General features: G+C 36.7%; 1 protein-coding gene across 3 annotated transcripts in view; it reads right to left on the reverse strand.

Moving 5' to 3' along the window:
- Nucleotides 1-39: 39 nt before the first annotated feature.
- Nucleotides 40-14,597, reverse strand: part of Brwd1 (bromodomain and WD repeat domain containing 1) — a 117,005-nt gene continuing 102,447 nt past the window's right edge. For 2 of the 3 annotated variants that reach the window (XM_046439200.2, XM_046439199.2), the window contains 2 exons: nt 12,995-13,909; nt 464-3,388 (listed from right to left, as the gene is read on the reverse strand). In XM_046439200.2, coding sequence (XP_046295156.1) covers nt 2,997-3,388; nt 12,995-13,909 — 1,307 coding nt within the window. In that variant the 3' untranslated portion in view covers nt 464-2,996. Of the gene's footprint in view, nt 381-463; nt 3,389-12,994; nt 13,910-14,597 lie in introns of those variants that run through there. The other variant, XM_046439201.2, reaches the window with a different exon arrangement.

Here is a 14,597-nt window from a genome sequence, read left to right on the forward strand (position 1 = left end):
TCCACTGCCTTAACCACGCGGGGAGACCGAGTCTGGAGGACGGCGGGCTAGAGGGGCAGGAAGTGAGTCCGTCGGCGGAGCCCGCGGAGGGTCTCCGGTCACACAGGTAACGGTTCCGTCCTCTGCGGGAAGTGCTTCAGCAAGATCCTGGCCCGCATGCTTTTCCTTCCTCCAGGGCCTTCCCCTTCCCCTCCAGTAAGAGCGGTGGAGTGAAACGGCTTACTGAGCTCTGCTCCACACCTGGTCGCCCCAGCGGGCAGCGGCGAGGAGGCCCGGGACAGCGGGCAGGAAGAAATACAGTGCTTCGTGGTGTTGTAGAAATGTGACCTTTACTCTGGCTTAGGAATTCGCATTCAAAAGCTGATGACTGTCAAACCGACCTAAAAAACATTTTATGAGAATGCAAAAATAGTTTTTAAAACTTGGCCTCCTATTTTTTTTCATCTTAAATAGCCTTTCACTGTTAGGTATTGAATTGGTTCTTTATTAGCTTGTGCTGGAAGACAAAGCTCACAGAGCACTGTTCCAAGCGAGAGAAAAGGGGACAACTCTTGGCTGAATCCATTACTACAATGAAACGCAAAAGACAGATCCTGGATTTAGTTGTGTTGAAATGGATGTCACTGCCTGCATCTTGGAACTTTTTCAGTGAATAGTCACAATGGTGATACATTGGGGGAGTCTTTTGAGAGTGGCCCAAAATATCTCCAAGTTGCCAGAAACATCTTAAGATGTGGGAAAACAAAAAGATCACTTACATAAAATGTCTACAGCAATTTTACACATCAAGGGGGAAATAAAATATGTGAACACTTAAGAGTAAACAGACCAAGCTGCTAGCCGCAAGCTTAGGAAACCTTGGGTATCATCTATGAGAAAGAATATACAAGATTACCAATATAACATTTTAAAACATGAGGACTCCTGCATTAGTCGGTCTAGTATGAGTGAATTGCAGATAAAAAGGTTGTTTGGGCATCACTTTCTTAGTCCTTTTGTTAAGTAATTGTCATTTTACAAGTAAGATATTCAACTTGATTTTTCATCATTTGATATTACATTATGAAGAAACCTTTTCTGACAATCTGACTAAAGTTATTATAGAATAATGATAACACATTTGGCTATGATTTAAATTCTGCATACATCTCAAAGTTTTACAAGAATGTTAAGTTTCAAACAAATGCTTATTTCATGCAATTACAATAAACAGACCAAGCACTTATAAAAAGGCAAATATACGTTTAAATTAAATACTAAATTGGAAAAGGAATTCCATTATGAAAGGATGACCATACAATCTCAGATACTGACAAAAACCAGAGAAGATTACAAACTCAAAACTTAATTCTCACATTTGAATTGTTAAAAATTTTGCATAATAGTCTTCACTGAGACTTAAATATTTTCATTTTATGGCACTTTTTGAGGATATAATATACCAAATAAGAAATTTGAAATTAATGTAAATTTTGGACTGGGAAATAAGTTTTAACATTTCATTAAAGCTCAAAAGTTAAATCCCATGCACCTAAAAATAGCAGTTTATTAGGAATTCTTCCCTTTCTCACTATTTTAAATAACAAGATTTTGGAGCTCAGTATCTAAAATTAAAGTATACTAGAAAAAGAACAAAGGACACATTGTAGGTTAGAATATTCTGGCTTACACTGAAAAACCCAAAGCCTTTTTAAAAACAGACATGCAGCCACAAATTTCTCAAGTAATCTAAACACTCTGTCGATCTGTATAACCAAATAAATAAAATAAGCATTAGTCTTAAAAATAGAAACTCCTAGATTTCTACATTTTACTTTTTTCAATTACACATGCAAATTATATACTGATATTCACAGATATTTTTAAATGAGAAAACAACATCTAAGTTAAAAAGATTTGACAGTACATTCATTTAATCCAGTGATCAAATACCTATTAATAAATTAAGCCCCATTACAAATAAAATTTTTGTAGTACCATGATCAGATTTTCTAATCCTAGCAAAGGCCACAAAGATATAAGCCAGACATGCTGCCATAAAAGTTTGTGATGAGATTGTAATAAGTTTTCCCATTGTTCAACTTCCAACTCTTAAGTTGCTGAGGATAAAGGTGATATTTCACTCTATAATCTAAAAATATGACTGCTTTGATCTTAAGCTTTACTATTTTCTGATTAAAACCAAGCCTGCCTCTTAATTTTTGCTGCTACATGAAACAAGGAAAAGTGATAGTCACTTCAGAGCTTTCATAGAAAAATATATATTCCCTGAATTAGTCATACCAAGTGGTCATCATTCAGTATGAATCCCAAAGTTTTAAACAAAATAAGACATCAATGGATTTCCTCTATCTGCCTATTTCCAACGCTGCTTCAGAACTTCAGCATTAAATCCCCTTCTGCAACTTTTGTTTTTGACCTTTGGATGTGAAATTTAGGAATTAGATCTAGTTGAAGTTTTTGCTTCACTCAAAAGACAAATAGGCTCACCAGCACTTTACTTTGAAAATGAACCTTTATATTTTTCCAGTTTCAGTAATGACACCATAATCATGGTGGCCGGAATTTTTATATTCAAATGAAAAAAAAAATCTTAAAATTAGCGTCAGGTTGAGGTGTTGAAAAATTTATTTTCCATCCTTCCTACATATCCTGTCCACTTCCCATTTTCTTCCTTCAAGGAGTCAGGTTTTAAGGACCTTGTTCTCTGTTAAGGAGCCTCACTCTTAAGGCAGGCCCATTGCCTTTTCTTTCCACCTCTCAAACTACAGACTCCACAATCTGCTTCCTCATCAGACCCCCCTGTATAATGTGTTAGTTCAAGGGCTGGCTGGAAGGAAACCTTCCTCCCACTCCGCCCACTGGAGTATGGCTTTTAGGAAATTCCTCAAAAGATGCCAAGAAGGGATTAGCTTTAGGGCTTAGAGCAGAATGCAACTGCCGGCTTCAGGGAGGCCCCTGCTTGTTTTCAGATACCACTTCTACATTCTCAGTCACTATTGTGCTTTTTCTTTCCAGGATCTGAACCGCCTAAAAAAAATCACTTTGCTATTAGTATCTTCTAGCTCTTTTTCACTTTCAGAATTTATGGTTGTATCATCCTCTTTATAAACATTCAGTAACTTTTTCTTAGCCGCAGCAGAAGCATTTCGATGGGGCAGTTTTCTGCTACTCTTCCTAATCCAGATATTTTCTGGTCCTGAAATCGTTTCCTTTAGATTACTCATTATCTTTATTTTATTTGCAGCAACAGTAGCACATCTGCGGGGAACTTTCTCAGGTACCATTTTTGCTTTCAGAGTTTCACTAGGCATTTGCACTGCATCCTTCTGATTATGCATACATGTTCGCATTTTTGTTTGGGGTTCTCTGTCTCTAGGAACAGATTCTGAAAAATGAGTGAAAGGTCATGTAAATGCAAAAATCTTGTAACACAAGATTTTACTACTACATTCCTCAACACTTACGTTCCTAAACAATGAATTTTAAGACTTCCAATTTTGACAAATATAACTTTATATTTTCCTTCTCTGCATCTAAGGAGACTGTCAATACAATAGCAGACTTGCAAGAGGTTAATAATACATTTAGCATCATAAAGCCACTCACATAAAAACCCTCTTTAAAATCCAGATTTAAAAAAATAAGACCATGTGTTTTTTTTTTGCTATCATTTCTAATTCTCCATTAAACTACTTTAAAATACTCAATAGAAATAATTTCCCTAGAATCTAAACAAGAAAAGCCGTCGTAACTATATATATGACAGCAACACATCAGTTCTGTGGTCAAGGTCCTTAAGGTTCTCCTTGCAGATCAGAATTTACTCCAAAAATTGTTAAAATTGGTAAATGGTGGATGAAAAAAATCTTACACTAATTTTATGTAACTGAAGTGTGGCTTTAACCCTAGATTTTTCAAATATTGCAACATTTTACATAGCTGGAATTAAATCTTCAGTAATTCAAATATTTTCTGACCTAGATATGTTCCAGAAGGTTATGATAAAGATCCTAAAAATAATTACACATATATAATTGCTTTAAGGAACTTACCAGTGCAGGGTGCTATGAAACCTCACCAAGTTTAAGGGACAGTGGAAGGCTTCCTTTTCGAGGAAATGCTATTATAAACGAGCTAGAACTTGTGAAGGAATTGGCCATACCCCAAAAAAGCCAAGCTCCCTGGAGAGGGCAGCCCCTCACCCAGACCCCAGAGGTGTTCAGAGGGTGGCTGCAGATCGTATTTGCTACTCCACACATAGCAAACTGAGGTGAGCTCAAATCTTATTTTTGCTGGGGTCTCAAATTTTGATTTTTCATACTTTAAAAACTAGTCTAATATTTTTCTAGGGCATTAGTGTTCCTTTGGCATATCTTATGTGAATCTGATATTAGCCTCTGAATTTTAGGCCTTATATGTTGGCAAGCTAGTGAAGTTTCCAGGCCTTGAGCAGTCAATAAGGACAGGCTTTAAATCACTAAAATAACACAACTATCTTACATCCACAAAACTTCTGTAAGGCTCTATGGTATTTTTCTCTTCACTACTAAGTCTAGAAAATAAGAGCTGTTTGGTCAGGTAATATCAAGTAACACTATTATTCTGTAGAAGTGAATACTACCTACCAACTTCCTTAGTTTTTCCTCTTATGGAGACGTTTGCCCTCATGTCAACAAGCTGAAGAAAGGGCAGATGAGTACAGGTAAAATCTTTTGCTCTGAATTGCCATGTTCCCATAGCAAACATCATGAGGAACAGGCCCTTTGCCCTTACAGCAAAAATGCTTCCATTTACTGTGTGTGAAATGGGTCTTACTATTGTGCTTTCTCTAAGACCCTGAGGAGTTCTCCCACATTGGGTTTAGAGATATTTCACTCACAGCAACCTTGAGACAGCAGACACACACACACACACACACACACTCACTCACTCATCCCTTTTTCTCATGAAACGAATGGTTCTCATGCTTTTTCAGTGTAATTTCATTTTTAAAGACAGCATGTTTTGTTCAGTGTAAGGCCCCAGGCACCTTAGCCTGTTAGCAGGTAGTCGACATTCTCTGAACAAGCATGCCCTTCTCATCACCTCTAGGTGACTCTGCAAGAAAATAAAGTGCAGTGTTTTCAACCTTTGAGCAACTTTTAGAAATGTCTAGATTATGAACTGTTGTTATTCCAGTAAATCAACCCTATATTCAAAATGAATTCTTAACGTAAGCATCAGTTAAATGCTACAATGTAAACGGGCCATAAAAGGTTTAAAATATGTATAGCAAAATTAAGGTGAAATGTGTAGTTTAACAGGATAAAGATGTACTAATGTCACTCAACTACCTGCACCCATTTGCATGTTGACAACTGGCTTATTGGTTCATTCCCAACAATATATTCAGTTAAATAGCATAAAATCCTGTTTAAAAAAAAAAAAAAAAATTGGTACCAGGAATTGAACCCAAGGGCACTTAACCACTGAGCCACATCCCCAGACACTCCCACCCCTTTTTTAAACTTTAGAGACAGGGCCTCCCTAAGTTGCTTAGGGCCTCACTGAAGTGGGCTTTGAATTTGTGATCCTCCTGCCTCAGCTTCGTGAGCCTCTGGGATTGCAGATCTGCACCACGCTCCCGACTTGCTTTCTTTTTTGACGGGTGATGAAACATCTATACTGACAATTTAGGAACATGATAAATGCTAATTACTTTAATGTTTATTTCATATCCACAAATGTGAAAAATTTAGATTCTTCAAGGAAAAGCTAAAATTAGTTTTAAAAAAAATACTTGAAGGAAATTTGAACTTGAAATGAAAAACTATGCCAAAGGGTATATAAGGTATGAATTCTATTGTATAAACCAACTACAATTTGATAAAGTTGTAGCTCTAAAGACTGAGATGATAAAATGGGAGTTTCATGAAATAATAAAAACATGAGACAGAAAAGTAACCATGTGAGGAATTTTTCCCCGAAATATACTTGTGTTAATTCTATTACTGAGAATAAAGTGCTTTATTCGCCTTGAGAAAAATATTTTTAGAAATATATACAGAATAATGTAGGCTAAAAAGAAGTCACATTTGTGTTAGGATACAAGCAATTTTTTTTTTGGTGATTGTGCTGGGGATTGAACCCAGAGCCTTGTACATGTGAGGCAAGCACTCTACCAACTGAGCTATATCCTCAGCCCAGGGTACAAGCTTAAAGACTTCTGAGGATGCTGCTTGAACACCCACCCCATTTGTAGCAGTGTCATCTGGCACAAGGCAGTACGACAGGTCCTGCTGCCTGTGTTTTCCTGTCAGTCCCACGTCAGGACTGTCTTGAGTGCCTGAGATCTTGCTGTTCTCCTAATCATGGCTTCCTGTCTGGGGAGGGCCAAAGCACAGTAGTACTGTGAACAGCGTCTGCAGAAAGATCTATGTTTTACCAGGACACTCCTTTCTAAGTGACAATGTGTTCTAAGATGGTCCTGTGATGAAATGGAGATAGACCTGACAGTCTGATTCAAAACATTAACCTTAGTTTCCACATTTTAAATATTTATGTTCCAATTATGTTTAATCAGATAAAATTGTTTTCATAAGCCCAAAGTGAGTGTTCAAAGATTACTAAAGAAACATTTAAAAAAATGTTTATTCGGAGTTTTGTTTTGGTTGGGTTTCTCTGTTACTGCAACCCAAGGATGAAACTAAACCCAAGGATGCTCAACCACTGAGCCACATCCCCAGGCCTTTTTATTATTTTGAGACAGAGACTCACAAGGTTGCTCAGGTTGGCCTTGAATTTGGCATCTTCCTTCCCCAGCCTCTCAAGTAGCTAGGATTACAGGTATGCACCAACATGCCCTGCCCGATCAGCATTTTCTAATTGGAACATTTAAAACAAATTTGAGGGTGAAAAGCGGGGGTTAAAAAAAATGCCCGACTCAAAACTATACTCGCCTATTTCCAAATATACTTTTCCACAGCACTGACATTCTCAAAGCAAAACAATGGTAAACCTTTCAGTTCCAATCACGGTTTCCCCCAAGCCAGCCTTGTATCAGAACCAGCTGGAAGTGTGCCTTCTTCTTTGCCCTCTATTTGTAAAGCAATGAAATTACCCAAAACTCAAAGGCAAATAGCATTTACCAATGACCTTCATCCTTTCCATAACACAAGTTTCCAAAAGGATGCCGTAAACTCAAGTCTTTTAGACAATGGTTGTGGAAGCAAGTGTTTTCAAACAATTTGTTTCCTAGGAGACAGTTTAATACTGCAATATTAACTTCTACATTATGGCAGTGTCAGGTCCAGGCTCAGAAATAATTCTGTTAATCCGAATGGTTCCTTACCAGTTTAGTCACTGTTAGCGTGCAATTCACTCAATGGGGGCACAGGTACCACACAACCTTCAACTTTACTCACCTCATCACGGATAATTATAGCACATCACAAAGCAGTTTTTTCTCGTTACTCAAAAATAGTTAATTGGTCAACACTAGTCATGACTCCCATAAGATTTGTGGTGGCTACTGTAACTATCATCTAAATCTTTTAAACTTTATGTTCAGGTGCCTTATATTTACCTGCTTAACTTTTTAGAATATCTCAATATTTCAAACTACATGTAGGCAGGAGAAACTATCAAAAAGTAAATAACTGTGTTCAGTCCACGACACTTCCTAAAGCAAAGCAGCAGGGTTGCAAACAAGCCCACACCAAATTCCTCTCAAGCATGGTTCCTCACTCCCCTCAAGTTCCCTTGGCTGAAACCTACAATTTGCAGGTGTGTTTTATCTGCATTAACAAGACAAAATCACCCGTGGACAAAATTGGGGCACAACTTAGTACGAAAGGCAAACATAAGCCTTCAGGGAAAATTGACTACACTATCTGCAGACCCACTTGGCTTGGAGAGGATTAAAAAAAAATAAAATCTACCCGTTTTGTTACTATGGCAGCTACATTTGTTATGCTTTTTACCATTTTAGTGGTCAACTAAAAATTCAATGACTTTAGAATGAATTGCTTTAGATGGATTACTTTAGAACACTACAATCTTATGAGTGAAAATTGAAGATTTGCTTTTTCAATAGGCTTTTATAATAAAATGGGTCAAATTCTGCAGGTGAAGCCAGGCACAGTGGCACACACCTGTAATCCCAGAGCCTGGGGAGGCTCAACTTGGAGGAACCCAACCAAGTTCCAGGCCAGCCAGAGGAAATGAGCAAGGCTCTATCTCAAAAAGGAAAGGGGGAGAGGATGGTGCCCTGGAGGTGTACATTTGGTAAAACACTGTTAGGTTCAATCCTCAGTACAGGGGGGTGGGAGTGGGTTTTTCAGGTAAACTGAGTTGGTGCAGCCCAAGCACTGATCCATACTTAGAACATACTTAAAAAAAAAAAAAAAAAAAAAAAATCAAAGATCCTTTCAACTTTTAATCACTGATCAGAAAAGGTAATTTCTAAACCATTTATAAGTACCAAAAGTATAAGGAACCAAAGTATAAGGCTGCTTTAGTCCATGATATTAACTCTTCCTTTGGCAGTATGGATTTCCATATAAAAGTTTTAATAAATGATACAGCTTACCTTAAAATTAAAACTTAAAGTATGACCGGGAAGTATACTGAAGCACTGGTAAATAAGTTCAATGAACTATCAGTCTTGTCATACTTGAGAAAGAAGTAGTCTATGGTTACTTACATGCTTAAAGACAATGATGCAGATTTGTAGGATCCAAATATTTTGCCTCCCCGCAACCCACCATCAAATCCAGAAAAACAATCCTTGAAAAGACACCAATTTTGAATCTTGATATTTTGATACCAGGTTGACAATATATTAGAAAACAGCTTGTAGATTATGAGCCTAGTAAAAGTCTCCATTTTGAGAATACCCTTGTATCCTTAAGCAGCATTTGCAAGAGCTTTAAATTTCTTAAAATATGAGAAGACAACAGAGCCCTCACCATTATATTCTTTACTCTTCAGTCCTAATTCACAATTTGAGCTACAAGTAGGATTAATATTTACTAATCTAGTTGGATTCTACATTTGTTTCAGATTGCTCCATTTTCTCCCTAGTCTTGACAGTTTATTTGGTTTGGTCCTTAAATTCTCCAATACTAAGATAAGAGACAGACTTTTAAACTCAAAGGGTTTCTGCTTTATTATTTCCTGATATCCAATAGCAGTTTAGCAGCATAGTTTAAATAATAATTAGCAAGTTATTCCACAATGTTGTTGTGCTCCATCATACTAGAATAATTGAACTGTAATTTCTATACAAAAATTTGAAAAGTATACCAACTATTGATGGGAAGTATGGAGCTTGTTATTTGTTATAAAAGGGCAAAGCAAAAAGACCATTTTCTAGCCATTCAAAAAAGTCACTTGGAAAAAAAAAAACAGTGGAGTAGAAAGGAAAACAAAAATGTTGCAAGTACCTTTAACAATGTTTTTGCATTCTCCTAATAAACATCTACTTTTTTTCAGTTGACACAAATTCAACTTATACTGACAAAAGATATTAAAATCCTAAGAGTGTTCAATACCAGTAGAGTTAATAAACTGTGTTCTAATTATTCTAGAGAGAAAATAAAAGCTAGAAGAGGGACCAGGAATGTTGTGTGCACCCAGTGTTATCCTAGGTGAAATGTCACCAAGTCTAGAGGGCTTTGTGGTACACTTAATGTCTGGACAGTGCTGTCCTCAGTATTTTCATTGGTTTGTTTCATAACCCCTTTTCCCATTTGTGCTTGTAGGTTTTCAAGTTTGTTTTCCCTAAAACTAAGTCTTTTCCTCCATTTTCTTATTAAAAACCAATTTCCTTTTTTAGGTACAACTCTCTACTATTTGGAAAATATATTTGTCATAATTTTTCATCTTGTGAAATAACTGTAATATCATGCTGAGGATTACTACATTAAACAAAAGATTTAATAAGAGATTTTTCACTTATACAAAAAAAAATAGAACGACCACCCTGGGAATTATCTGAAAACGGGATAAATTTTCCTTTTATTCATAAGTTACTACACATTGTCAACACGCCCTTTTGAAATAAGTAGAATATGGGGGGGGAACACCTTTAAACCTCACCTTTAAATGTTTGCAATCTTTTTTTTCTTAATATGCTTGGTATAATTAATCTTTCAAAGGAAGTAAAAACCAAACCTGAATACTTCAAAACCCTTTTTTAAAAAAAAATCCATAAATGAATAAAATCATATAGGCCTTTGGACATACACAACCAGATTTTTAAGTTATTTTTTCACATACACCATCAAATTACTTCAAGTGCAACAATGGAAAGCTACAGCACTTCTTCCTGGACCAGTTCACATTCGCTGTCACCTTTGTCTCTTCCTCAAGAGAAATAAAGACCAATCCTAAACATTAAAGTACATCTGTGCATTAAGTCCCTGCGCATTCTGCATAAAGTAGAAAAAAGTCAAACATGTTCTAGTGCTCAATGTAAACAATTTTAACTATTATTTATTAATTTTCCTTAAAGGTACTTAGGAGTGTGTTACGTATTTAAAGTTAACCTTAGGAATAGCACCATAACCAAACACCCCGTAAGAACGCTTTTCTCCTTAAGCCCTTGGATTTACTTCAGAAGTTGAGAAGCCACCATTGTCAACCTCCCTTTTAAAGTCACCAGGTATCATTCTTGCCTTTTCTGATAAAACAAAATACTATTAAACCAAAATACTAAATCTATACCCACGGGTCTAACCATTTTGGCCAAAAAGAAAAATTACATTAACTGACCAGCCATTGAATGATCAGTTAATTCAAAGAACAAAAACAGTTCTATTAATGATGCTGAAACTGTCAATGTATTGTTGTGACAAAAGAATTTATGTACATATGAATATTTCATATTTATTTATGGATCTTTTGGTACCCTTTTGCAGATGATGGTAAACATGGAGTTATAACCCTGAGAACAGATATAAAACAGAGAAGCTTTGGAAGAGTTTAAATAAATGAATGGACCTGATGACTATCACCAGTTCTTAAAGTTAGGGATACAAATGGCATCCCACTACTTTTTTCAGGTCAACAAAGAAAATCATCCTGTCTTCTCCTGCACAGTTAACAGGAGCTCTGAAGAAAAGTATTATCCTTTTGGTGACAGAGGTCTCTAAACCAAATGAGAGGCAAATGTTCTCTACTATAGGACAAATATATATAATGTCCAAAATCATCCTTCCCTTGCATCAGATTAGAAAGAAAAATACCTCCTACTATGTCAAATGGAATAGGACAACTAAGAAGTAGGAACACTTTAAGAACATTCTCTAATATTGATACCAGAGTCAGATATTTTTCCTGTCTGCCACCTCAAGGAAACATAGAAAAAGAGGATTAATTTTGTCTAAAACCAAACACAATTAGTGCCAATAAGTCATTTAAAAGGTACAATACTGTAACAGACCTTTTAACTACTAAAAATGTAAACCATTTCAGGCACAAACACTCTAGGAATGGTTGCTTACACTGTCTGGAGTAGCATAACCTATCAAGTAAAAGTATTTGGCTTGAAAATAAGTGTACTATGGTAACTGGGATGATGTGATAAAGTTTCAACTTTAAATGCATTCAAAAATCATTTTCTCACAAAACATGACAGTTTCTTATATGTAGACTAGAGGTCACTATAGAGACTTAGTTGCTCCAGAGAAGAACCCACAGGGTGGCACCTAACAGCAGTCAGCTACAACAGAGCTGGAGAACAGCACTTCTGTTCTTACACAGACACCATCTACAACAGCACTCAGCAAAACTCAGCTCTAAAATTTTAATATAGATGGGGAAATCTCCATAGAACTTAAATACTCTTTCAGCTCTGTACATTGCTAAAGAACATACTTTCCCTAAATCTAAGGCACACAAACTCCTCTATTTCAGAGTAAGATTATGGAAGAGCAAGATTTTGGTTAAATCCCTTACGATGGAAACCAACAGAAGACAAATTACATAACATTTTGTTAGTGCACAATTTAAAAGAAAATGTAATGACTATGCTCTGGCCTTAGAGGTTTAAAATATGCACTCAAAACATTAAAAAATAATTTACCAGCACTTTATAAATTCAAGTTTATAAAATAAAAGTGATTATACTTTCCTTAAAAAGAAAAAAAGACCCAAAAGAATTTAAAAAGAAAACTGGAAACCATTTCAATGAAAATGACCAAATCTGGTATAATGCATTCTACTCAAGTAGCCAGAGAAAGCGAGAAGGGGGGGGGGGGGGCGGTGGTAGGTACCTTGCCTACTAATCATGGTTACACTTTCCATGATTATAATGTCAGTATGCACATAATATTTATGAAGAATCTGTAAACATAGGTCATGTGAAATTGTTCTCTACTATAGGACAGGGAATAGAAACTACCACCTCTGGACAAATTCAGAAAATAATTGCATTGACACTTGCTACCATGAAAGTAATGCTCATCGGTTTTGATAACCAGGACGTCTAGTGTTTAACATATTTCAAACTCTTGCTATATGTAGTCAAATACTGTCAAAGTAGATCTGCCCCCAAAATGAAGCATATTTTGGCACCTGTGCTAAATGCTGCTACAAAGACCAGCAAGTGCAAACAAAAATAACAGTCATGATTTAGTCACATTCATAACTTTTCATAGAAAAATATAAATATATTCCCTGAATTGTAAGACAAAAATAATTTCAACAGCCAGCTTTCACCATCAATTCCAGTCCATTTCCTCCTTAAATGAACTGGCTCTCCCTCAAGGTCATAAGGTGCGATCATTGTACTCTAACACATTTTCTAAGCTTTTATCATCATCCCCATCGTGGTATCTCACGGTCCTTCTACCCTGATTTCTCGTTTTTATTTTTGAACGTCGAAGAACTCTTTTAGATTTTGCATAGTCCAAATCCTCCCAGTCATTATCATCCACATTTAACCTAGGGCGTTTGCTTTGTCTTTGCCGTCTTACGGTTTTAGATACGTTAGTTGTAAAAGTTTTACCTTTTCTAACTACTTTTGCTTTTCCTTTCGCTTTCCTCCTTTTGGTTTTTGTATTATCAGTACAGTCAACATCTGATTCCGTTAGAGATCCCAGATCTGTCGATTTGGGACTGGTGTCAGGTCTGCACTTTGTACTCCCAGTTGCTTCAACTCTTTTCACATTTTCCAGTTCAGGATGCAGTCTCTTCCTTTTTATTTCTGTCTCTGCTGTTGCTTGTGAATCACGAATCACTTTCGTCTTACTGAAAGGTGCCTTTCCATATGTTCTGAGTCTTCTGCCATTCCATCTGCGTAGCCCATAATTCAATTCTTCTTCAAAATTACTTTCTGTGGTTGCTTTTTGCACAAAAGTTGACTCAGAAGAAAATTTTCTACTGTTCTCACTCCCTGGAACGTGGTTTTTTGAATCCTCTTCTGAAGACCCAACAGAGGAATTCTTTGTCTTAGAAGGTACATTTGTGTTGTGATTATTGATATGACTGTTGTGTTCTGAATTCCAAATGCCTTCAGAGTCCGAGTCTCCATTTAAAGACCGACTAAAGTTTCCTGCACTCCTTTCTGCATCAGGTTCAGATGGCTCACCGTCACAAGCACACTGCTCATTTGGCACTTCACAGTGTACATCTTCCTCACAATCACTCAGTATCTTCCTAGCTGTGGTACAAGCTGGACGAGAGGGTTGTTTCCTTCCCCGTTTGCTTCTGGTGCATACACTTTCTGAACTGATATTTTCTACATTACCCCTGAGCCTGACAGTACTGGTAGCCATAGCCGAAGTACTTCGTGTCATCCTCAGAGAATCTGTTCGGGCTCTGGATGACTTCTTAATCTCCCTTGAGTTGGTCTCCGAATCACTGGAGCAGACCCTTTTCCTAGAAACTTTTCTGCTTTGCCCACTGTCTTGTGGTGCTGAATCTAAAAATTAAAAGAGTATTCATTTAATCTTAGTAAGAGTGAACAATTCTAATATTTGAAACAAATCCAGCATTCTTATTAACTTGGATGGGAGTGTCAGTGAAAGGAATGGCCCATAAATCTTAATACTTTAAAGTGACTTTTTCAGGCTCAGCCCATTCACAAACACAGCAAATCCCATGACCTTGAAACTGCAGTGCAGACTAATCTCCTGTGAACACTACACAGGTTTCAATCCTACTACCTTAACCTTAGCTTCAGCTGTCTTCTGTTTTTACTTTATCAATCCCCATTCTCTAGGAGTATGATCTTTATATTCAACAGTCATTGTGCTACTATCGCAAGTTATTATCTATAAAATGGACAATGATAATAGTACCTACCTCATAAAAGATAGAAGTGCTAAACATTTTTTAGTTTAATATTGAGAAGTTCTTAGGAAAACCTGATAGAAAAACCCAGTAACTTTCTGTTAGTTGCAATCATTACTACTTAACAGTTCAACCAGTCCTACTCCTTTTCTTCCTCCTCTGAAGCTGTCCCTACCATGGCTTATATACAGGATAGCTTCTGATTTTCTCAAAAGCTATCATGTGTATATTCTCAAGCCCTTTCCCACAATATCCCATCATCAACAGCAACGGTGAAATCTTAATAGGTATGCAAAACAACTGCGCACACACATGAG

This window comes from Marmota monax, unplaced genomic scaffold (assembly GCF_021218885.2).
Source record: "Marmota monax isolate L192 unplaced genomic scaffold, Marmota_monax_Labrador192_F-V1.1 WCK01_AAM20220418_F8-fsc00125, whole genome shotgun sequence".
Lineage (NCBI taxonomy): Eukaryota > Metazoa > Chordata > Mammalia > Rodentia > Sciuridae > Marmota > Marmota monax.